The sequence below is a fragment of the Crassostrea angulata genome, chromosome 1, assembly GCF_025612915.1.
Source record: "Crassostrea angulata isolate pt1a10 chromosome 1, ASM2561291v2, whole genome shotgun sequence".
Lineage (NCBI taxonomy): Eukaryota > Metazoa > Mollusca > Bivalvia > Ostreida > Ostreidae > Magallana > Magallana angulata.
Genome location: NC_069111.1, coordinates 12,220,600 through 12,246,610, shown reverse-complemented (window position 1 = coordinate 12,246,610; position 26,011 = coordinate 12,220,600). Strand labels below are relative to the sequence as shown.

Genomic DNA, 26,011 nt, shown 5'->3' with positions numbered 1-26,011 from the left:
TAAAAAAAATTTCGCCTCATATTTAAAACATCAATACTGTATCGATTTAAATCACATACACTTGATCTATACAAGTGTCAATAATTTGTACATATCCGCATGGACATAATCCAAATTTGAACATCATTCGCCTCTCTGATCACATAATCCAGGTTTTATCATTATAACGCTTCTTTGATCACTAAATGGCTACAAAAACACATTCAAAAGTTAATATTAATATTAATGCTCGAATACATGAAATAAATTCATTGCATACCAGCGCTTCTTTGGACGATGAGATAGAAATGTTTCTAAAGTGGTTGCTATGTGTTGCGGTTTTTACTGCAAAGTTTTGCATAGTTGAAGGTATGTTTACTCAAAACAATATGACATTGTTAATCAATGTATTTTTTTTTTTCAAAATTATTGAAACGTTATTAACGTTATTTGGTAATCTAAACGAGCATTATAATATACATGTATATGCAACCAGAATTATGTGATCTCGATAATAACCATGCCATATCCTTTTCCCCTCATTAAAAGGGACTCCCCTTATTTTTGGTCAGATGATCTTCTTTTATTTAATTTTACATATTGGAATTTTTTTTATATAAACTGTCTCCTTCACTTTATTTTAGACAAAATGAAATAATACCCTGACATTGAATGAAAGAACATCAGTTTTTGGTTTGCCAAATTTGTCAAAATATCTAATGTTAAATCTTGTTTTATTTTTTTTTTGAGCATTTCTTTTTCAGACTTCTTTTTTTTAAAATTCTTTGATTGATATGCTTGCAAGGATGTTTTGGAGACCCCCCCCCCCCTCAATGCGTAATTTAAAAATAATAACAAAACAAAAAAAAGATGTAACTTGCTTGTTGATAATTGACGAATTCTATAAAAATAAGGGGAATAGTAAAAAAGAACTTATTCGATGCAGGAGCAGTTTGTATTGGTACAACAACACTGGGAGCAGATCCAAGCCTTAACAATGAAAACCTTGAAAATAATAATGGTAAGGTTACACAATTGCATGTCCCGTTATCCATCTACTAGTGTATGTTAAAAAAATCTTAATCATTCAACCATCAATTAACTAATAAGTTAAAAAGGAGTCCATAATATGTATTATCCATGCTACAAATCTATGACGAAGACATTAATTTAAGCAAAAACAAGCAAAAAGAGCATCAACTGTACTTAAGTGAATATTTTATTTCCAATCCTGTTCCTGCAGATACCGGGTACCTGGTGACGGACCCAGCCTTCACCGCGGGGTGTTGCGGGGTACTAACAAGCTGGAGGGTCTCTATCCAGGCCCCCGGCAAAATCAGCCTCCAAATATGGCGCCCCGAAGGGGCTAAATTCAAGCTTGTCGGAGAAAACTCCTTCTCCTTTAACTCTGGTAAGCATTTACTTTATTCGGTTGTATGATTGTCTAAAATTATGATGAATTCCATATATCTGGAAAATAAGGGAGAGAGGACAATATGTGAATCATATCTAACTCAGTTATAGAGATTTAAAGGGGCATGGTCACGATTTTGGTCAAACATTACTTTTCCGATTTTAATATTTACAATGCTTCAGAAAGGCATTTTTAATAGGCAACTGAAATTTGAGTGTCATTTGTTGAATTATAAGCGAGTTACAGAGCTTGAAATTCTTCGTTATGTAAACAAAGCGTTTGTTTACATTTTGAACGTTAAAGTAAAAATTACAATTTTAAACCTAAAACGAATGTATTAAACGTTAGGAACTGTTTATCTATGCTAAAATGAATAAAAAGATAGACAAATAAGCTGGAAAAAGAATTTTTACTGGTATATTGAACCTATGTAAACAAAAACAGGGCACGAGCCTTGTTTTCATGATTGTGATCCCTGTATCTTGCTTATAACTCTACGACTGGCTCTCAAATTTTATTTGATCATTAGAAATGCATTGCTGAATCATTGTAAATAATAAAAACATAAAAATAAAATTTGACCAAAATCGTGACCATGCCCCTTTAAAAAATACGGAACAGTGATCATGTATTTGCACTATATTCTTTTTTAAAGCAAGCCAACTAATCGTTCACCTTTTGAATGTTCCACAAAGTCAGAGGATCGTGGTTCAACAAAATGACGCCATCGGGTGGTAAACGAAGTCTTATCTGCTTTTTCTCATCAACTGTAGATTTCTTAATTTGTTCATCTCCAGGTTTTCCAATAAATGTTGCCTCGCTTCCCTTCTTCTTATCATAACCGATATTTAATAATTCCTATTTCTTGATTTCATCGTAGGTATACTACCCCAGGTGATATGGTGCCTTACAAGCAAGGGGTGGGGTCTGCTTCCGGGAATTACATGCAGGTTTTTGCCACGCCCCCCTCTGTAGGAACATCCTATGATTGGACATCGGCTGGTTTCTTCAGCCAACGATCCTACGGTGTCCAGGCTGATATAGAAGAAAGTAAGACCAGGCCTTGATGAATAGAGAAACGAATATTGGTTGTTTACTGGTAGATTTTTAAATCTGTAAAAAGGGTTTGACCAAACTGTATATTGTAAATTTACCATATCAGTGTTTTCCAGATGTCGCGCCAAAATTTACAAACCTTCCAACAACCAAGACCTATCCAGACACAACTCCAACCACGACCATCATGGCGGTTTCTGTGACAGACGACAACACAGGGGACCTGACAACGCTATCTGTCACCATAGCAACACACACTGACAAGTTCAGTGTTTCTTCTAGTAAGTTGGTACATTTAGTTAATTCGATATGCAGCCTCAGCAATCCAATATGCATTGGTTATCAAATGATTATGAAAAAAATCATCAGAACTCCCTAAAACACTGGATTCTATAAATAAAAAGTGAACTACTATAAATTATTTTTTCATCAGACGAGATTACCACTAAAACTGGGTGGACCTGGTCCGTTGGTACATATGACGTCACAGTTGCTGTAACAGACCAATGCGGAAATGCAGCATCCTCTACAGTGACAATTGTTATCGAAAACTCAGTACGTCTTAAACGACATTAAAAATCAACATATTCTTAATCATAAGGTAAGATGCCGATCAATTTAATTTATACCAAGGGTAAAATACGTCATTATGAAGACATTACTTTTGTCTTTCAGACCCCCGACATATCTAACCTCCCTTCGTCCTCTGACCTGCCAGAAGACATAACATCCGAGACAAACCTCAAGGACCTAACCGTATCAGATGTACAAACATACACATGCGCAATCAGCACCGTGGAACCAAGTTCCGGGAACACCAGATTTACTCTAAAGCAGGCACCAGGAACTTCAGGTTGAGATGTTCTTCATTTGATATGTTAAACTGCCATACTTTATTATACACAATGTATAGATAGCGGTTTTTTTATTCACTTGAAACATCAATGTAAACCTCCATTCTTGTAGTATATTCCATATACTCTACGGAGAACCCGACCTTTTCCTATTCCCTTGTTCCCCAGTACAAGATCAACGTTACCTGTACTGATGAATACAGTCTGACGTCATGGGGGGAGTTTACTGTAAATATAAAACCAAACAAACCACCGGAACTGGACAAGCTTCCAGGTACACGCCATAAGTTGAACCATCATTTCTTTCTTTGTTCTAAAAGACTGATATCCGGGTATGACATTTTTAAAGCTAAAATTTTACACATTTTAAAATTTTATAATATCATTAAATATTTGATCTTTTTCAACTGCAATATTTTCTGTATGTATTAACAAACTTGCAATTGTTTCCATCCGGTTTTGAGAAATGTTGAAAATACAATGTAAAGATGAGTTGCTTCTTGATTGGAGTTCCATGATTGACTTACCGTTGCTGAGCTGAGATTAATCGCCATTGTTCCAACTAACATGGCTGCAGTTCTTGCAACTTTCTATTTTGTAGCAACTGTGTCAGTGTCGGCCAAAACTACGACCATCGGGACGGAAGTGTTCGATGCCTCTGCGACTGATCCAGATTCCAGTCAGGTCTTCTACAATAAGACGTGCTCCCCTGACCCTTGTCCTTTTGAAATTAACGGAGGTACAAGAACATTTAAAAAAAATTGACTGTACTCAATCCAATCTTTTCGACAAATTTTTTAAGACTCATTCCGGACAGAAATTATTAACTGCGTGGTCTTCACAAAGAATTCGTTTGTATACACGTTTGTTCCTTAGATGGGAAAGTAAAAGCGACTGAGGATCTAATGCTACACAAAGTCCCATCATACGACTTGTACATCTATGCATATGATGGACGCTCTCTGGTTGGACCAGAAACTCTTACTCTTAATGTAATCGGTACGTATCAAATAAATACTTTCTACCATCTTCTTTATACATTTTTGTAATAAATTTTTGTGTATCGTTTTCTATCAAAATTTTTACTTATTTCAATCAGAAATAAATATTAATTCAAATAAAATACCAAAAATTGAGTTTATTTTTTATAACCAGATATCAACCACGTTCCGGAGATCAGCAATCTCCCCACAGCCACTGTGACGGTCCCAGAGAACACCGCCGTGGGGGTGGAGGTGTTTACTGTCAGAGTGAGGGATGTGGACCCCGCAGACACCCACACTTACACGGTGGTCTACAGCCCCGCCGAGGGGGAGGCCTACTTCACTGTAGACACCAACAGTACGACCTGGTTATCCGGAACCTATATATATTTGTCTAATCTAAGATTGTTTGATAGTTGATGTTGTGTAGATCTTTAAAAAATAATGTATAAATCTAAACATGGCATCAACATTTCTAAGTATATGTCAACCTTTTAAGGAATAAATAACCAAATACTAACTATATATATATATATAACAACGAAATATTTTTTTCCGCTAATTATATACTAATAAAAAAAACCATGATATTAATTAAAACATATTTGTAACAACCCTTTACCAATATAGATTCTTTTCTCTACCGTTGCTAAAGCTGGTGTAATCACCGTGAAGGGCAGTATTGATTATGAGACTCTCAGAACGCAGAATAAACTGAAATATGACGTCACAATCACGGCTTACGACGGCAGGGAGAGCTCGACACCTCAACAGATGACCTTAATGGTGATTGACGTCAACGAGCCACAGACTGGGTTTGTTAAGGCGATGTATTCCACAGAAACGGGAGAAGGAAAGGTACTTAAAATTAAGCCAGAATAAAATGCATTCAAAATATTTTACTTATTAAAACACACTTTCTTCCTTGTGTTTAGTCAGGTGACGTGTTGTCGAATCCTTTTACTGGTACGCAAGTTTTAGATCCCGATTTCAATGATGTTCAAACATTTACCATGGACTGTGGAGCCAATCAAGGGCAATTCCGTATGAACTCAAATACAGGTGGTACAACAGTTCCTTTATTAAAATGTTTCATGTGTAATTATAATGCTATTTCAATGTTCAATTTGCCTACTACTACTTAAACTAATATATTTCATCGTTTTAATACAGGACTAATCACCCTATCATCAGAGTATGACCTTGATGCTGCTGGAAAGACACAGGAAGTGGTAACATGCACGGTCACTGCAACGGACAAGGGCGGACACACGGTCTCAACCCAGCTGTCAATCACTGTCAACGAAATAAACGATAACGCCCCCGTATTGGACAAGGGAAGCTACTCTTACTTTGTCTCGCAGTGTACGTCCGTCGGGTCTCCGATTGGTCAGGTCACATCTACAGACAAGGACGTAAAGCCCGAGCACAAGGACGTGACATTTGACCTCACATCGAACGTAGGGTTCTTGGTAGGGAATGACGGGAAAATTCACGTTGCTCAGGATTTATGTGACGTACCCGTGGGTACAAAGTATGACCTTACGCTCACTGCGTCTAACGCCGACGGGTTAAAGGATACCGCCCCGGTAACAATCGTCATTACAGGTATAACTCAGCTGGTTCTTTCTTAAAACCTATTATGGATAAATTTAACATTCTCATGATCTTCATACGAATTAGCAAAATGTGGATTATCAATTAATTTGTTTTGTGGGAGGACAAAAATAAAGCTGAATGCCATTTTCTATCAAATTAATAGAATACCTAATTGTCACTGTCCTTCAACTCCTATTAATGTATTCTAAAAATCAATTACAGACCCTACAACCACCACATCAACCACATCAACCACCACGACCACGACCACAGCAGCGCCACCTACTGCCGGTGGCTCCACTTCTTCTACGGACGGCTTCTTTGACAATCTGGAGAACTTGGCCTGGTTTGTTCCGGCGGTCATTTTGGCAGCGATAATGGTGGCGCTCTTGTTTTATTTCCTGTATAAGTGCATTCGCAATTCTGACGCATTGTCACGTTTATGGTATGACATCATTTTCCCTCCCTTTATATTGTCTACCTGTTTTGTTGTAGGCCTATAATCTCATCATTTAGTTTCTTATTTATTTCTTGTATGTTCCAGCTGCAAGCGAAAAACATCTATATCTAAAGGTATTGTTGTTTTTAAAAAAATTCTTAAATATGAAATATACCATACCCAACAAATGCAATGAAATGCTCTTAGACTAACGCTTGATATGTTCTTTCAGTGAGAGATCCTCAGAAGATTGATGGGAAGTACGAATGGAGTGTGTGGTCTCATAGTGACTACACGGACACCAAGTAAGTGTGACAGCTGATGGCGGATGTACTGACCACACCCTAATCCTGAGTAGTCAATCCTATATCAGCTCTAACAATATCTATTTAACAAGTGTGATGTATTCTTAAAAATAAGTCTTGTTCCTCAACATCAACCCTTTTTTTTAAACCACCTGTTTTTAGTTTTACAGCTTTCACTTTTTACTTCCAGGATAGAAATGCGATGAAGACCAGGAAGTAGATCAAGGAAGAGGAAGTTAAAACTGAAATTACTTTTAGGAGTATAAATAAATAACAGAAATATATATATATAAGGCCCATACAACTCTGATGTACATGTAGATCACGAAATTTAAAAAGTATTTTTTATTTTGATCAATAAAGATTAGTACTCAACTTGATTGTGGTTCTTTGCATTCTTCATATTTTAGCTAAATTCCTGTCGTGGCCATGCACTCCGAAAAAATCTCGAGTGAAATCGCGGGTTGTTCGAGTAAGAGAGTAAGAGAGTAAAAGTTATTAGAAAGCAGAAGTATGTGTGATTAATAATTGGTCAGGTAACATAAATAAGAATGTTACGTATAATATTATAACAAACCGTTTTACTTCGCTAAATATATGAATTCTCCGGGGAAACGACAGAATGTTTTGTTCTTTGCAGGAAGGATATGTTGAATCTTTATAAAACATAGTCTTGTTGTTTGATCATTATTTTGACAAACGCATGTAAACTACAGTTAAACATATTCTATTCAAAACACAATATTAATATTTTTCTACAAAATAATTTAATAAAAGTCTTTCAAATAAACAAAATAGTTGCTGCCTCCTTTATTTTCAATTCAAAACATCACTCCACCCTCGATGTTCTCCTGGGTACGTTTTCTCCAAAATTCCCCCCCCCCCTTCTCGGGTATAAAGTCTACATGAACAGGCACTAATTACTGACGCCCTAGGCATGTCCGTTTTTTTTAGATGAAAATAATTAACTCATAATTTCCGATTTTAGTTTATTTTAAGAAAATTGTACCGTGGTACAAACTGAAACCTGGAACAAACACTTGACGTATTAGGTATACAATATTTCAACAGCAGTAATTAACTAACCCAGGGGTACCATTGTTATAAAATAAAGAAGGATAAAAAATCATCAAGAAATATGGATATTTTAGCTTAAATTAAAGTGAGATTCTGATCAGCGCAGTAAGTCTTGTTTTTCTATTTATTACAAGCCCTTTATGGAAATTCTTGTATAATTTTAAAACCATTGCGTTATACATGTAAGATGTTTTATTCCAACATTGGAGCGAATTCGCAAATATAGCCTACAAAATGGTGATTAAAAGTGTCTTAAGATTACATATCAATTACTAAAAGCTGCGATCCAGACCTTGAAGACATGATTGTGACATAGATTCGTCATAGATTCGAAATGTTCTTGACTAATCATATAAGACACAAAAATGCTTTTTTATATACTATAGTGAAATACTATATAAATAGTGCCTGTTTGGGAGGGTAACAGTTGAAATTGACACCCCGAGAAAACCAATGTCAACCGACGCGAAGCGGAGGTTGACAATGGTTTTCGAGGGGTGTCAATTTCAACTGTTATCCTTCCAAACAGGCACTATTTATTTTGTTATACTGAATGTCTTAATTTTTAAGAAAATTTTACTGCTTTTATATAGGAATAACGTGAATTCTACAGCGAACCTTACGCGCATAATTTTTGCGCATGTAACATTTTTTAATGTTACCCGTTGCTAAGTGCGTTGCTAACGCTGAGGGTAATAGAAAATATTATTAACTGCGTCTTTACCAATCAGATTTCAGTATTTAACATGAAAGTATAACAAAAGAAATTATGGTATGGTTTTTAAATACTAGCTCATTCATCTATGTGACAAATATGTATTTTAAAAGTACATATTTGCGCTTTCAGGATCATCATAACCATACCCTGCTAGATGCCATCTGAAAATTCTCACAAGATTGATACATCTCTTAAGACCATTATTAATACAACACTTGATGGATAGATAGGGTTATTATTTTAGACAGTTGTAATAGATAAAACCAGACATTTAGGTGACCAAATAGTATTTAGTATGGGAGTTAAGGTCGATATAAAAACATTATTGATATTAAATCCCATCCCACGTTTCATCTAAATTAGGAATCTGGGAAGTAGCTCTATTTTTTTCAAAAAGAATTAAATCTGCAAGGCGCACTTTCAATTTCCTTTTTATAATAAAGTAAAGTCTATCATATATGTACAATTAATTTTATCACTTCTTTATTGTTCAGGTTTTTTATATTCAGAAAAAATCCGATGCAAATGCCTATACATAATCTATCAACTACAATCTCAACCGGAACTACTGGAAAGTCTGACCCTTCCTCATCTACTTTTGGTACGTAATTTGAAATTTTACAGCAAAAGACAACACAACATTGAGGATTATTTGAATACGAAATGGTTATCATTTAAGGTTTAAATATTCTAAATCATATATTTTATAATTATATTATAATATTATATATTTATTTATAAAGCGTTAATTTGAATTGGAAGTCATGGGAACATATTTGTTTGCAATTGACCACGCGAATTAACAAGGGATCGAGCATTCTTTTTTCATTACTGTATTTTTACATCTACCATGTATAATTTCCTCTTTTTCTTACGGAAAAATATAGTCAATTCAAAGCTCTATACAAACAGCCAAACTGAAATTTACACGCCCCATTTATCGATTGATCGAAATCTACAGCGGCTGAAAGTGACTGGACTAAAATTGACACGCCCTGTTTATCGATTGGTCTGAATCTACAGCGACCTAAGTAAACTCATGGACTGCACGAAATAATGATGATGATGCCAGACTCAAAGTCTCACAAGAGACGATTTGGCTGTTTCTTTTAGCTAACGTACTTATGTACATTAACAGTAATTTAGTGAATTTTACTAACTTTTCATAATCAATTTATTAATTAGTTAATGAAAGATGTTAATATAAACAATAAAATGCTTTCTCTGATGATTCATGCGGCTTATGAAGGTAGCGATCATTGCAGGAAAAATTAACATAACCCGCTAACGTGGGTTATGTAATTTTTCTGCAATGTCGCTACCTTCATATCCCGAATGAATCACCAAAGAAAGCATTTTATTGTTTAAATAACTTCAAAGAAGAAGAATACTAATGTATCAGAAAAAAATGCACACAAACACTGTCCAAACAGTATCTTTATAAAATCTAATATTTACATTCTACTGTGTTTTTCCATTAAATTCCGTGATGTTTAAATGCCTCTGAATGCAATACCTATTCACTGCGTATGAATTTACATGTAATTTACAAGTAGATCTCAAAAAGTGATTTCTATGATATCAGTTAAAAAATGTATTTCATAAATGTTGTCAAAACACCATGTTTTATAATTATTCAACAAAACAGTTGACTTTATTGTAAAAAAACAACATTTCAATAGTTATTTTTCATGGATTATATTTTCATGCTCGTCGATCTCATCTCAACGGTCTCTGTGAAAACCAGTTTAAACCGGTTTTATAAATCGGCTGTTCTTGCTGTTACTAATTTACTCCCTCCGTGATCTGCACTTTATATCGATTTATTTCAGTAAACAATTGATTTCTTCAGTAAGGGAATGTAAATATAAGCATTAAATGATTTATTTTTGACGTCGTCGTGTCAATAACTGCCGTCAGGTGAGCATGCAGACAAATTGAATAACGCGCGTTAGCGCGTTATGATAATTTGTCTGCTCACCTGACGGCAGTTATTGACACGACGACGTCAAAAATAAATCATTCAATGCTATAGTATATATACAGAGTCATTTGGTGTATCTCAAGCACACAGCTGGGTCAAGTTTATAACATTCGGTTGTTATTTAGATAGAGTTAGTCTTTTACAGCTAAACGATTTCTCTCCATATATATTTTCGAACATAAGTGTATTATTGTGCTTAAATGGTATACACATGTACCTATAACTTTGTCAATATTTACAGATTTGGGTCATATTACAACGCTATGTCTTTTTGTGCTGCTGTTGTTTAACATCACTTTCACTTTGTACTTCTACATATCCTGGAAGAGAAGGTAGTGTTGTTTTATCATCCTTTAAATAGTAATCAACTTGTTATCTCATCAAAATTTTGGTTTGCCTTTTTTTTTTTCGAGAATCTTCCACTTACATTACCATGTATTGACATCATCAGGAAATGTTTTTTACTGCTAGCATAAAATGATCTTTGATTTCAATCCCAACAAGAACGTATCCAGCAAAGATGTCGTTTTAGATATTTGCTGTCGATGACGAAATATCATTCTATTTTATTCTTGGACGTCAAACTCATTTAGTTATGGACAACACTTGTGCCAAGCGTATGCTTCTTACTTTCATCTTTTTTAAAGTCAAACGACACAAATGACTCGTTGAGGATGTTTTGATCATGGTCTTGGTTCAAAGACTTCCAGTAAGGGTCATGTCCTTTTGGCAACGATGTGACCTTAAGCTCGATTAAGAGACCTAATGTTTGTGTCACACTATACGACCAAAAGGCATACACATAACCTTTGTGCGATGAATTAATCTACAATGATTCTTCTCAAAAAGAATATATGGACTGGACAAGAAAGACATTCATGTTCCTCAAAACAAAGATATATTAGTGGGTTACCTACTAGTGATATTTGTTTGCAGGGATAATTAATTCATATTTATTAGTCAATGAATTCCGAAATGTAAGCTTGATTTAACTTTTGATTCAATTGTTATTCCTTTCCATTGAAGGCAAGATATAAGGCACAGACAATATATGGATGAAAAACAGCCTTACAAGTCATGCAAACCGGAAATCGTACCTGCATCATCGACAGAACACATTTATGAGAGCGTACGGAGTTCTGCCTGCAGCATTGTTGTCCAGTCACGTGACAAACGCCAAAGTATCAGATGGAACACACTAACCACACTCTTTGACTTAAATTCCAAAGACGTACAAAACATTTTAAAGAATTTGGAACCAGAAAATGAATCCTCTGTTTAGCATAACAACTTAGGAAAAATGATTCCATAAAAAAACATTAATTAAACAGACATTCTTCCTTAAGATCTGAATTTTTTGCAAAATGTGTTATTATTTTTTATCAATAAATTACCTATTTTATTTTGTTTATTATGTTTGTACAAGAGAAAACACCATATTTGTATTTTATAATGAGATCAGGTCCCATATGGAAACCTCTTCCTTAACACGATCGATCTTTGCGTGACCAATATCGTGTGAACAAATTGTCTCCCTATGCTCTTAATTTGGTCTATTTATGTTACATAATGATTGGCATCATGACCATTTAAGTGATTTAACCTTGTATAATTAAAATGAAATGAATAATCTTAATTTGCGTTCACGAGGATCTATTTATGACCCTCATTAATGATGAACGATTAAAATATAAATGCTTCATCTATCTGTTACTGAATACACATATTTCTAAATATATACATGTATCCTATAAAGTTGGAAAAACCAGTAAACAAAAGATCTTTATTTTGTGGATTAACAAGTGATATCAGAATTAAAAGTTTTCAAATTAGGGAATTTAAAAAAAACAATTTCATGCGTGATATGTTTATACAGTGTAATTCTAAATATACGTATTACGTAATATGTATGTGTATATATATATATATATATATATATATATATATATATATATATATATATATATATATATATATATATATATGTCCTGATGACCTTTCTACTCCAGAGAAGTGAGTGTTATCAGTGTTAGCATCTTTAGTCCAAAATACAATTATTTATAAAGTGCCAAACCAATTTAACACGTAAAATTAATTCTGCTTATATAATTTTGATGAGACTTATCAATTCTAGGAACATGTCTTTGCAGGGAATTGAAGAGACATTTGAATCAATTCACAATTAAGACACGTTTATAATTGCCTTGAGAAAGGAATGTAGTATGTAATTGGTTTTAATAAAATGTTTGCATACCAATGATGCTTTTTAGCTTTTCAATTTGTAGGAAACGTAGGATTTTGCAAAAGTGCTTGATTTTATATTAAAAGCATTACATTTTCTAGTTTAACTCTCGAACGAATGTTGGGGAGTTATTTGCATCGTGTATTGTTTGCATGTTGTTTAAAGCAATCTTATCCTTGATCATAAACATGTTTAAGATAGTCTTTATCAATTTCAAGACATTAAATTGCAAAGCAGCATTTCATATCATCTACCAAGTAAAGGAGGCGCTGGTGAAATATTCCAACCAACCTCATCACTGCCATTTCTGAAAGTAAGACTATTTTGAGTGACTATTAGTTAAATCACAATGTTCAAATGTTTTACAAAACATTCCAATTTGAATTTTTCACCTTAAGTTGAGGTTTTCTACACATATGCAGTTATTCCCTGTGATCTTAAATGTTTAAATCTGATTATATCATAAATTAAGATAAAAGTTACATAAAAACATCTGCAGTACATTATGTATCGTGCTTTACAAACGTTTCCCTAGAGAAGTGTTTTAAAAAAAGTCTTGGTTTTGTAAGAAGAATAAGGTATTTATTCATAAAATTATTTGTCAATCTAGTTTTTAAAACAATCATTTCACAGTACAATATTGGTACATATTGCTGACACACCCTGTCATTATAATTTCACATGGAAATATTTATTCTAACATGTTTCCGGTTTAATTAGTAGTAAATCACGTCGAGTACAAACTGCAACTAGTGACACGTCCGTTTGTTCCCAACAATTTCCCACAGCCAGTATATAACCCACCTGCAAAGGAAAGAACACCATTCGAATGTGTTTGTATGTTTGAGTTCAAATAGAATGCAAACATATAAACAGTAGTAAATTATTTGCAATGTAGAGTAATTCATTAATTGTGGATACTAGAGGCTAAATTGAACAATCCAACTAGTGCAGTAAGTCTGTATTACCTACCGGTATAGAAATAGGCTCATCTTTAATGTTTTTGATGTACTTTTACAAAACAACTGTGTTTTTGTTACCAGTACTTTGCAACCAACATGGAAACAAAAATTTAAAAAATTATCATTGAGCATCATGTTTATTGAGAGGTCATAAACGTAAGCTAAAGTTATTATGAATCATTAATGACGAGATGCTGAAATACATGTATTCCATGAACGTAATACGCAATAAAAATATATCATTCCTTCATTCATACTAGTAATAATTATTTGAACCTAAATGGTCGGGTCTTAAATTTTTGAAAGTAATTTTTTTTTAATTCAAATGGAATCGATCTTGTGGCAAGAAGTTCTTGCTTATTGTATATCGTCAATTTCTTTTCACAAAACAAAACAATTTTTTTTTCGAATCATATTTTTTTTACAATGTTTCGTGGATATTTATAAAGTCCTAAGAAAATTTTGGAAAAAAAAATCATCATACCACCCCCCCCCCTTCCCTCCAAAAACCAATGTCTTTCTGTGACCTTGGCAGCTTAGGTCAAGTAAACGTGTTTCCACATTAATTTTCTCTTATAAATCTTATCATATCCCAATTAATTGTTTCCTTGATTGATTTCCTAATTAATTCAGCCCACTTGTCATCTTTTTCTTTTACTATTTTAAAGTTTTATTTTTTCAATCTGGCTTGCCAATAGCTAGGAGAGAAATCAATCCCTGTCTTATAGAATGTGAAATAAATATTTCACCATTCAATCTTATCACAAATTAGGCATAAGTTTTTATTCAGAAGCTATCCAATGCTGAATCAATCTACTACAATTTCAACAGGAACCGAAACTTCTGCTTCTACTTCATCCATTTTCGGTATGTCATTATAAATTTTATAGCAACTTACTAAAAGGAAAGTTTCATGTAAAGATATTTTTTCATGTTCAATTTGAGTGAGAAAAACTGTATTCATCTTGATGTATAAGATCTTTAACATAATAAATCTCTATAATTATATATACATTTATAAAGGGAGGGTTGGAATTCAGGGATATCTATTTCCATTTGAAATAAAATGAACTCACAAGGGATCGAACATTCTTTTTCATAAATGTCTTTTTATTATTTAAAATAAAAAAATACACATATTGAAAGAAAAATCAATTTTCAAGGATGTATCTTAAATCTAGACAAATTTCAAAACAATTTTCTCAGTGTTGGTTGAAATATTTTAGGAATATACACGACAACTTAATTTTAACTGGGTTGATCGGGCGTTAAAATGTGTCATTAGCATTAAACATTTAACCAAAAATATATCAAGAAATATGACGGAAAATACTTATAAGATGTATGTTTCTATATTCTGCAGTATGAGTGCAATATTGTTGACTTGTAACTATGTTTTCGATATTTTACAGATTTGAGTGTAATAACAACGCTATGTCTTTTTGTGCTGCTGTTGTTTAACCTAACTTTTACTCTGTACTTCTACATTTCTTGGAAGAAAAGGTAGTTAAAAAGTAAAGCACTTAAGAAAAACAAATTTTTATCTTGTCAGTTTGAAGTCGTCAAGAGAATCTTTTTTGAATATTTACCTTGTTTCATGGAGCATAAATGCTGCAACATTTTAATTAACCAAATGTTTTCTCACAAATAGGTCAATTTTTAGATAATTGGCTTGTTGATGATTGCATAACCTTAACCTTATGTCAGGTCTATTACGCAGCTATGGGTCTTCAGAGACCGTCTCTGATGATTTTTCTTTTAAAGATATGGACCAAAAACTAATGCAATATCAATGATATTCATAGTTAAATAAAGACCCATCAAAACTAGGATCAAAGTCATGTTATGCTGGAAATTATGTGAAATTTTGCGACCTTAGTTTAAGCTCAAGACACACCATAGAACCATGGATAGTTTTGTTCAAAGACAAACACAACCGGTGATGTTTCTTATTTTAAAAGCAATTGACTGGACCTGAAGGAGGGACAATCAGACATATCTATAGGAATTTTAAGAAGGGGTTTTAAAGCAATTTTGCACAACATATTTTGAAATGACACTTGTTGTTTGATTAAACGGCTTGAAAATTCAATTGATTAATAAGAGACCTGTGTTATATCTCTTTCAAGGCTGGGAATAAGGCGCAGACAGAGTACAGAAGAGGCAGAAACACGACCGTACAATACATGTACATCTGGAATCGCATCGACAACATCAGATCACGCGTATACGGGAGTTGGCGTACGGAACTCCAACTGCAGCTATGCTTCCTACGACACCCTCGATTCCAGATATTGCTTGAACCCTGTCATGTCACGTGGCAGGCGCCAGAGTGACAAATGGAAAACTTTGACGACATTCTTTACTTTAAATGCAAAAGACGTACAAAATATTCTGTCGAAATTAGAAACTGAAAACGAATCAACTGTTTAACTCGGGTAAATAATATACAAGTGATTGCTCAAAGCAAACCGACCTTCTGTCTTTGTTGGAAAATGCTTTCAAGTTTTCGTCAACACAGACGTCGACCTAATTATGTTTTAATTATATGAGACAAAATATAAAGGAAATCTCATTTCAGTATTAACTGCAGTTCTGAACTGACTGGAAATCATTTTTTTAAATGATGTAAAAACCAGAAGTGTTTCTTTTCTTCATAATCATAACATACGTTTTAAATTATGCTCTTAAACTGATTTATTTACGTCATATCATAATTGACATCACCTCTTGTTATCCTAATCATTCCAGTGAGACTCTATTGAACATTCGAGATGAAATGATCAATGTTTGTTTAGGAGGAAGATCGTATGAATGCAAACTTCCTTTTTTGTTTGGAAAGAGAAATTTAATTGGCTTGACTTATTTGGCATAATATTTCTCAAAATAAATCGTATAGCGTGAATTTTTACGTATTTGAACTAATTATCATTTTTTAATTTCTTAATTTGGAATCATGTTATATAATATTGACAGACCAATGACACCCCTTCCTCCTAGATTGAATTAAACCACCCAGTCTTATAACATTTTAATTTGAAATGGTACAAACAGCGACATATATTCGAAATAAGGTCACATGTATCAACTATCAAGTAATTGTTCCTCAACATTTGCATGACATATATTATAATGGGGCATACAGATATTAGCATATAAATTGCCTTATAAAATAGCCTATAATTCTATGTGAATTTTGCGAAACGGTGAGCCTCTGGAAACATAATTATATAATTGAAATAATGCACATTAAAAACGAAAGCATATGGTAGAATATCAGACTTTTATTATAAGTCCAGATTTCAACATCTCCTTAGTCTTAAAACGTATCTTAAATAATCTTAAAACGTATCTTAAAGGGACCTTGACACGTTTTTAATTAAAATTTAGTTTTATTTTTATTTTGTAAAATGGTTTACCTGTGCATTTTGAATGAGTGACCAAATTTTGAGTGTTAGAAGTCAAGTTATACCGGTAAGAGAGATATAGAGGTAATGAATTATTGGAATGTAAACAAATCTCATGTCCTATATTTGTTTGCAAAACATATTATAAACAGAAGAAAGCAACATTTGATTACAACTTATCCCAATAAAACATAGGTGAACATTAACACTATTGGAGCGTTGTATACAAAATAAAGAATTTCAAACTCTGTTCTTGTTTGTAACTTGATATTTTACTATCAAATTTTGATGAAGAATTAAAATATTCAACTTACAATTCTAAACATTAAAAATTGAAAATAAAAATTTAGGAGAACGACCTCAAATCGTGTCAAGGTACGTCTCTTTAACCCATAAATTTTCTGTATTAAATCATGATTTAGAAATAATCTTAACAATCTCAATAAATAATCATTTTCAGTTCTATGAGTTTGGTCATTAAAGAGAGTATATGTGGTTTAGTTCTTTATCAAATATCTAAGTTAATTGCGTACTTGTGCATTTTCAATCTTTGTCGTTGATTCCGCCTCCTCTTTGGCGTCATATACCCTTTTGCACATCCTATTATTAATTTATTAAGTTGTGTATAATTGTTAATGAATGAAGTAAATAAGGCTTATATTTGTCTTCAACACTGAGAAACAAACTTGTATCATGTCAGTGAAAAAATGCACTAAGAAATCTATTTTGTCAATTACACATGTACTATTTCTTGTTGCATAGTGGTACATGTATATCAGTTTATTTACATGTAGAAATAAAGCCAAAAAGGCAGTAAATAATTGTGCAAAATAATCACCGCCATATCTTCGTAATAATAAGATCATATGAAGTGAAGAATAGGCGGAGGGAGCAAAGCGATCATCAAACCCGCGTAGTTTCAACGAGGTCTTCCAACCGAGTTCAGTTTGAACAAACAAAACTGATTTTAGATAATTATGTAAGGCAAATAATCTCTTGAGTAAATGTCAATGGACAAACGGTCTCAATACCATCGCTGGTATTGTATTGAAAATGATGACGATATTTGTGTTTGGGAAAAATGGGGAAAAGACCAAACATTTATGGAATTTTTTATGAAAAAGAATAAACTGTGTGAATCTTGTACGAGTTCATTGTGATTTAAATTGTATCTTGCCTAGGTAACCTTTCTTTGTGGGTGGTTGGGGCCAGGAATGTTACATACAGTCACACAACGAATAATTTCCGAAATCCCTTTTGTTTTTAAAGTTTCCACCAATCAAAAACTCTCCTGCATCCGAGAAGAAGAAAAATTCTTCACCGCGAAGAATAAATTCATTGCGAGAATTGGAAACAAAATGAATAAAAATTTCATTTTTAAATTGACTTCCCATAAAATCACAATATCAAAGCGCTTTCAAACCAGCCTTGCACTTAATTGCTCACTTCCAAAAGTTTTGTTGCAGTTTACAAATATTAATCTTAAAACCTTTTCTTGGAACTGTTTAACGGTTTTACAAAACATAAAACTGGATTTTCGTGAAGTTTACCTTTTAACAACGAAGTCACCCGAGTTTTCATGAGTGATTGAAACGTAAATTTTGCCACCAGTTCACAACTGTTAAGTGTACGTAGGAGAAATTTGAAATATTTCAAGTGCTCTGATAAATTATTACCGCGTTCTAAGAGGGTTGCATAATTTTTTAGCCGGGCTCTGCTGAAAGCAGAGTCCTGGCTGTAGGCAGGCAGATCGCCAATGTTACTATAAATAGCACAACTTCAAAAGTAAACAAAAAACCAAACAGCGTCAAAGTAAAAGCTTCCGCTATAACATGGCATTTTGTTTCTTTTTATTTAAAATCTTTTTTAGTTTTCTTGGTAATAACGTATTTTAAAAACAAAACTATGCATTTTGTTCACATACAATGCGCATGAATTTCCATGAACTACTTTACTGCGTGTTGAAGAAATGGAGATTGAATATATAACTATGGAACGCCATAGCTGCCTTAAGATCAATTTCATATTATATGAACTGGTATCTTATTTATATGCAATAGTAATATCATTATATGCAGTGGTAACATCATTATATGCAGTGGTAACATCATTACATGCAGTGGTAACATCATTATATGCAGTGCTAACATCATTATATACTATTATATCACCATTATATTCAGGGGTAAAATCTTTATATGAAGTGGTAACATTATTACATTATGTCGTAAGATTATTATGTGCAGTAGTTTATTCATTATATGCTATGAATAAATCTTTATATGATATGATAAACTCATTTCATACAGAGCTAAACTCATAATGAACTCTTGTTCAATCGTTAGGTTATATGGTACACTCTTCATGTGCAATTGCAAAATCCTTTTATGCAGTGCAACTTCTTGACATTAGGTGATAAGTTCATTATATGCAGTACTAACATCATGTTATGGTGTAATAAAACCATTATGTATGGTGGTAAAACCTTTATGTATTGTGGTGAAAGCTTTACATGCAATTGTAAATCCTTTATATGATGTGACAATTTTATAATATGCCTGTTGAGTCATTGTATTATGAGGTCAGTTCTTTACATGATGTGATCATTTCATTATATGGAGTGGTAACTTCTTTATATGCAGTCGTAACTCTTTATGATGCGGTTGTAAACTGGTTCTCGCTGAAAAGTTTTAATGGGGAAGAGGTCCAGTTTTATTTTTAAAAAGATGCCGCGCTCGTTGTGGCGATGCACATTTCCTGGTCAACTTGTCGTTTGTTTTGAAGAGAGAGAGAGAGAGAGAGAGAGAGAGAGAGAGAGAGAGAGAGAGAGAGAGAGAGAGAGAGAGAGAGAGATATTCTCTGTTCTTGATACATCGATGTGTGATAAATCGAATGAATTTTTATTAGAGTACGCGTTTAATTTTAAAAGTAAAATAAATTTCAAAAAATGATTGTACTTTGTAGAAATTGTATACCCCCTCTGCTTCTAGATCCGCGTATACAGTTAGGATCACATAATAGTATATAATGATGTTAGCACTGCATATAATGATGTTAGCACTGCATATAATGATATTACTATTGCATATAAAAAATATACCAATTCATATAATATGAAATTGACCTTAAGGCAGCTATGGCATTCCATATATAACGCTTGTTGCAAAATTCAAGGCAGCAACTGTTGAACTTTTTTCTACCAGACAGACATATTTCTGTTTATAGCCGCTTACAAAATTTGGTCGCTCGCTGGCGCTTTGCCGACTTTAAAAGCATGTGAGAGAGAGAGAGAGAGAGAGAGAGAGAGAGAGAGAGAAAGAGAGAGAGATTCAGTCTTTACTATACAATATACATGAATATACATCAAAAAGAGCCCGGCTTTCAGTACTTCAGTACTTTGATTTAAAAAGCCATTGAAATTTTAAATAAAAAAAGTTTATCAAGTAGATTTGCATGCAGGAATTTGATTCAATTTGAAACACAATTTATGATGGCTTTTATTGCAAACTATAATAAGCCTGTTTATAGTTTCATGTGAATCCACTTTTAATTTCCAGAAAAAATGTACAATATGCGGAAATGCACAGGTAAAAACTCGTGCTCATGTCGTAAAGGCCACTTGGTACTGTAATTGAATAGAAGTATATAGTTTGAAAAGGGACATTATTCAAAACAAACCAACAGAACAGTTTTGAGACGTCAATGCCTGACACAAATATATGAATTCAGAAATTACACCACCGATGTTTCTTGAAGGTAAGTTGAAAAATGTATCGAACGAAGTGCGTGAGAATTCGCAAAGCAGTTCTTGGTATAAACGATATCTGTCGACATAAAGAAAAGAATTTTTTGACGTAATGTATTTGGAATATGCATTTTAGCGAGTAGTTTGCGACTGGAACTTCAAATGTATAAAAACCACCTGAAGATGTATAGATACTAAGATAAGAAATGGAGACTAGATACCTCTTGTGTTGACCCATATTGATGATTTTAAGTGAATTTTAGTCGTTTTTGAAAAAGGCACGCTCGCAATTTGGACTGAAAATTTATAAATTCTATTTAAAAAAAAAAAAATTATACGATGCCTAACTAAGGTCATAGAAATTTCTAATGGTCAGACATAATTTCATTGTAATTTGTAGAGTAAAATTTAAGACATGGAGCTCAGAATTCTGTTGCCATGTTTTTGTGTACATTTATTACAAACAAACAAAACTCATCAAACTAAATGATGAACAAGTGAAAAAAAAACCTCTGAAAAAAAGAAATTCTGATAATTGATATTAAATACATTGCTACTCTCTACACTGATTGCTTTTAACTCAAAAGTCTTATTTTCTATTTTCAAAAAACCAGTCAATTATTCAGAGGACATAACTAAAGTCTCTCGGGCGTTCCTCATACCCAGAGTTCAAGAAGGCAGTAAGTTTTTTTCTAAATAATTTTAACAGATTCATGCGTTTTAATTTTTTTCAAGTTTATTAAAAATCTTTATATAAATAACTCGTAGCTTACATAAATTATACATTAAAAGTTCTATATCATCAAAATACCATTGATGTTTGATAAACATGAAGTATAAGTTTTATTGCTCTCTTCGAAAAAAGCAGGAAGAGCATTGAATTGTTGTGGTTTGCACGTGTTTTTAAATTATATTTAAAAGTGACACATGTTTGATTAATCATTTTATTGAAAACTGAACGTTTTAAAGGTTCATAGTCATAATTTTGGTCAATTACCTTTTTTCTGTTTTTATTATTTACAATACTTTAGCGATGCATTTCTAATGATCAAATGAAATTTGACAGTCAGTCGCAAGATACAGAGCTCCCAATTCTTTGTCATGTAAACAAGGCTCGTGCCCTGTATTTGCTTACGTAGGTTCAATATACCAGTTAAACACTTTTTAAATCTGATTTGTTTATCTTTTTTTTCCATTTTAAGCATAAAGAAACTCTCCCTAACGTTTAATACATTCATTTTAGGTCTAAATTTGGAATTTTTTCTTCAACATTCAAAAATGTAAACAAAAGCTTTGTTTACAAAGCAAAACATTGTAAGCTCTGTAACTCGCTTATAACTCAACGAATAACGCTTAAATTTTGGTTGCTTCTTAAAAATGTCTTACTGAGGCATAGCATTGTAATGATTTAAAATCAGAAAATGATTTTTGATAAAAATCGTGACTATGCCCATTAAAGTATACCTGACCATACTAAGCGGTATATGGATCTCGATATAATATTCAAAATAAAATTAATGATAAAAGGCAAACGTTGTTAGTGAAAAATTAAAAAAAAAAAGTGATGAAAAATGCATTGTTTGCATAGCAGGTACCGCAAATGAATATGCACCAACAAGTACATTGGCCTGGACTAATAAGACCGAGTACGAAACTCTAACCACTCGAGAGATCCTCGAAACCATTGATCAAATTGAGTATGCGCCCAAAATAGGTAATCAACTTTGATTCTTATCAGCATTCTTGGTTGATGTAGGTTTTAAAACATGTAAAATAAAAAGGTGTATGTACATATACAATTTATCTTAAAATCTGAAGGTGTTTTTGTATTGTATTTGCATTTTTTTTTTACATTTGTTTTAAGATGTGAGTTTGATTTCTTCAATATGTATGTCCACACTTGTTGTTTTGAACATTGCTTTTACTCTTCTGTTCTACCTTGCATGGAGGAAAAGGTAAGATAAAATTCATAACAAAAACTGTTTAAAAGCTTTCCTGTCCGTGTTAAATTTTCAGAATATATGTCATAATACGTCACAATTTTGAATAATAAAGATTTGTTTTAAAAAACTTGTTTTATTGCACCTAAGGAAAAAAGCCACTTCTGTAGTTTTACCAAACGCCGGAAGGTAAGTGCAATTTTCGGACAATCTTTTGAAGATCATATAGGTAAATAGCAATATTCCGTGGATAAGTTTACTGTTTCATTATTTTAGTATACAAAGGCTTCTTAGCAATTTTTTTTATCGAACTGTATAGAAACTATTTTGAAAAAAACCTTCTAACATTGTTCAACTAATACAGATATTGCATCAAAATATGACATTCACATTCTCATATTGTACGATGTTTTCTTTGCAAAGACAAACACAGGACCTGGAAAGTCTCGATGATTTAAATCCATACAGAACCATAGAGATATTAGACAGCCCTAATGAAGGGGTGTACATCAACAGTGAATTGATTGTCCACATGGAGGACGCATGCGCAGAATCTCTGTACGATAGCATCGGTTCCAGAAACACATACTGTTCTTTAGAGGCTGTGCAACCACGTGATCACTTCCGTAGAGACAAGTTTAAGACTCTGACAACTCTGTTTAACATACACTCGCAAGACGTGAGTCGTACTGTTGTTAGCCTAACGAGAAAAGATGTAGCACTATAAAACACAGGAGAAGAATGCTGAGTATAATTGCTCATACTTCTACAATATAGAAAGGACAAGCGTATCATGGTTAACAAAACCTGTATTAACATATTATAGAGCAAATGCACGGTAACCTGCATTTTATTATTTAAAATATAAAATCACGTGTTTCGATTTTCAAAAGAACTTATATTTTTTTCTCGGTGTATCTATAGTTGTTCTTTAAAACTGATTAATTATTAGGATTGTTTTATGTGCCACTATTTATTGCAAATCTTGTGTACTTTCATATTCAAAACCAGAACCTTCAACAAAATGTTTGAGACATCTTACAGTAATGGAAAATATAAATAGATCGTTTTATTAACTAATTTTGTATTATTTCATTCAAAAGAAATTTAAATATATTAATGATATAGTAAATGATTTTGTATCCAAATGAGCCTACATATATATTATTGTAGCGTGTTAAGATAAATGCATTCATTACAAGCGTTTTAAAAAATCGGACAATGGGGACGGCTACTTTTTTTTTTTATTAAATACGGGAACATCTTAATCTTAATAATTTTAAACACTTTTTAAAACTGAAAGAAGAACTGTTTAAAAAAGTTTTAAAGAAAGTATGATATTTAGCGGAAAATTATTTTCAACAAGTTAGCATGGATTTGAAATAGCCTATTTCTGAGTGTTCCTATTCTTGTATATATATAGAAATGGCATTTAGGGATGTACTTGATTTGACGGAAGCGGCCTTCTGCAAAAAAACGCTAAAAAGAATACACAGACAAATGTAATATGTTTACAGTAAATGTTTTGTGAGAGAACGTACGAAAAGCATATATATACAAAATTTAATGTGCTTGTAATGCTACATAATGTGGCATCTGTTTTGTTTTATCCTGCTTCGTGCACTTTGCTCAGAAATCCTTATATTTCTTCAAATGTCTCTAATAATTTGATATGAATAATTTCAAGTAATCTGTCAAATTTTTTAAATGATATATTTCAGGCCTCGAACCCCCATGACATTGAACAATCACTTAAAGTTGAACTCCTTTGGCGCTCTCTGTAATGTTTGCCCGAATAAAAAGCTGAAAATTATTTGTTTTAAGTAACAACTTGAAGAAATATTTAATTAAGGTCTTCCGTTTTCAACGGAAGACCTTGTACTGATTCTGTTGGTAATTAAGGTCTTCCGTTTCCAGCGGAAGACTTTATTGTTTTCGTACTGTTTCTTATTAAGGTCTTCCGTTTCCAACGGAAGACCTTATTGTTTTCGTACTGTTTCTTATTAAGGTCTTCCGTTTCCAACGGAAGACCTTATTGTTTTTGTTAGGTTTCTTTTTCCCTATTATTAAGGTCTTCCGTTTCCAACGGAAGACCTTATTGTTTTTCTTAGGTTTCTTTTTCCCTATTATTATTATTATTATTATTTTTTTTCTTACCGATTTTGTGCACGCGATTTCTCGGAAACGGCTCAACCGATTTACGTCAAATTTTCAATTCTGATAGGTATTGGTCTGAACCTTGTTGGAAAATTTTTTTGTTGATGACGTCACTTCCTGTCTTGAGATATCGTGGATTTATCAGTTTTTATAGGGGTATTTTGTGCGGAGAACTCCTCTTTTACTATTAAAGACATGATGTTGAACTTTTCAGGGCTGATAGACGAAAGACTGAAATAGTGTCTAATGGTCATTAATCATCTTTATCTCAAAGAGCGCCGAAGCTCGCCCGAGCTTAAAAATTAAGATTAAAAAGGCGTCATGATTTTTCTTGGTTTTCTTTAAATATCTCTTTTCTTGAAAGCATTTTGTTAAAACATGTAGAACAAAAAAACTTAATTAAATCAAGAGCTTTCATTTCAGATCATGAAAAAGGGGCTGGCCCTTCAAATTAGGGGCTGAGGGGGCTCTAAAGTCTTTAAATGATAACTTTTTACCGTGAAATATTTTGTGATGCGTTATAGAAGCAATTATGTTTAATCTTAGGTTATTAACCTAATTATGGCAATCATTTACTTCTATGTTACGTAATTAGGGATTTTAAGGGGCCAGAAGTCCAAAACTTTGATGTTCAATATCTCAAAATGAAGAAACATTTGGATAAGCAATATTGAACAAAAGATGCTCAAAATATTGAGCTTAACAATCTGAAACCATAATTTCCTTGTTATGCGGTCCCTAAAAGGAGTTACAGGGTCGGCCCCTAAAACGACCCTCTCCAGATATCTCGAGAACGGTACAAAATTTGTAAACACTTTTTGAACAAAATGTGTTTGAATTGACAAGAGCTTTCATTTGAAATCATAAACAAGGGGCTGGCCCTTAAAATTAGGGACTGAGGGGGCTCTAAAATCTTTTAATGATAACCTTTTACCGTGAAATATTTTTTGATGCGTTATAGAAGCAATTATGTTCATTCTAAGGTTATTTACCTATACATGGCAATCATTTACTCCTATGTAACGTAATTAGGGATTTTAAGGGGCCAGACGTCCAAAACTTTAATGCTTAATATCTCAAAATGAAGAAACATTTGGATAAGCAATATTGAACAAAAGATGCTTAAAATATTGAGCTTAACAATAATCAA

General features: G+C 32.9%; 2 protein-coding genes and 1 long non-coding RNA gene across 5 annotated transcripts; all 3 read left to right on the top strand.

Annotated features, from left to right (window-relative positions):
• Positions 1–252: 252 nt before the first annotated feature.
• LOC128155184 (cadherin-23-like) lies at positions 253–11,780 on the top strand. 2 transcript variants are annotated; one of them, XM_052816794.1, is made up of 19 exons: positions 253–348; positions 926–1,000; positions 1,223–1,390; positions 2,049–2,127; positions 2,274–2,443; positions 2,566–2,730; positions 2,883–3,004; positions 3,125–3,302; positions 3,416–3,577; positions 3,905–4,042; positions 4,180–4,302; positions 4,459–4,644; positions 4,942–5,144; positions 5,222–5,348; positions 5,460–5,894; positions 6,108–6,330; positions 6,430–6,458; positions 6,557–6,629; positions 11,435–11,780. In XM_052816794.1, the coding sequence occupies exons 1-19, from the start codon at positions 288–290 to the stop codon at positions 11,688–11,690; spliced, it is 2,973 nt and encodes a 990-aa protein (XP_052672754.1). In that variant the 5' UTR covers positions 253–287; the 3' UTR covers positions 11,691–11,780. The 2 variants fall into 2 exon arrangements, with proteins under 2 accessions (XP_052672754.1, XP_052672748.1); XM_052816788.1 differs by lacking the exon at positions 11,435–11,780 and adding an exon at positions 6,820–6,955.
• Positions 11,781–13,433: 1,653 nt separating this feature from the next.
• LOC128158572 (uncharacterized) lies at positions 13,434–16,943 on the top strand. Its single transcript, XR_008240013.1, has 4 exons — positions 13,434–13,603; positions 14,403–14,479; positions 15,025–15,115; positions 15,742–16,943. It is a non-coding gene; the product is annotated as an uncharacterized LOC128158572 (long non-coding RNA).
• Positions 16,944–20,542: 3,599 nt separating this feature from the next.
• On the top strand, positions 20,543–24,506 carry LOC128158823 (uncharacterized). Of its 2 annotated transcripts, none has more exons than XM_052821795.1 (6): positions 20,543–20,775; positions 21,379–21,444; positions 22,356–22,478; positions 22,629–22,719; positions 22,855–22,893; positions 23,128–24,506. In XM_052821795.1, the coding sequence occupies exons 1-6, from the start codon at positions 20,739–20,741 to the stop codon at positions 23,429–23,431; spliced, it is 660 nt and encodes a 219-aa protein (XP_052677755.1). In that variant the 5' UTR covers positions 20,543–20,738; the 3' UTR covers positions 23,432–24,506. The 2 variants fall into 2 exon arrangements, with proteins under 2 accessions (XP_052677755.1, XP_052677746.1); XM_052821786.1 differs by having other exon boundaries at positions 22,353–22,478.
• Positions 24,507–26,011: the final 1,505 nt, after the last annotated feature.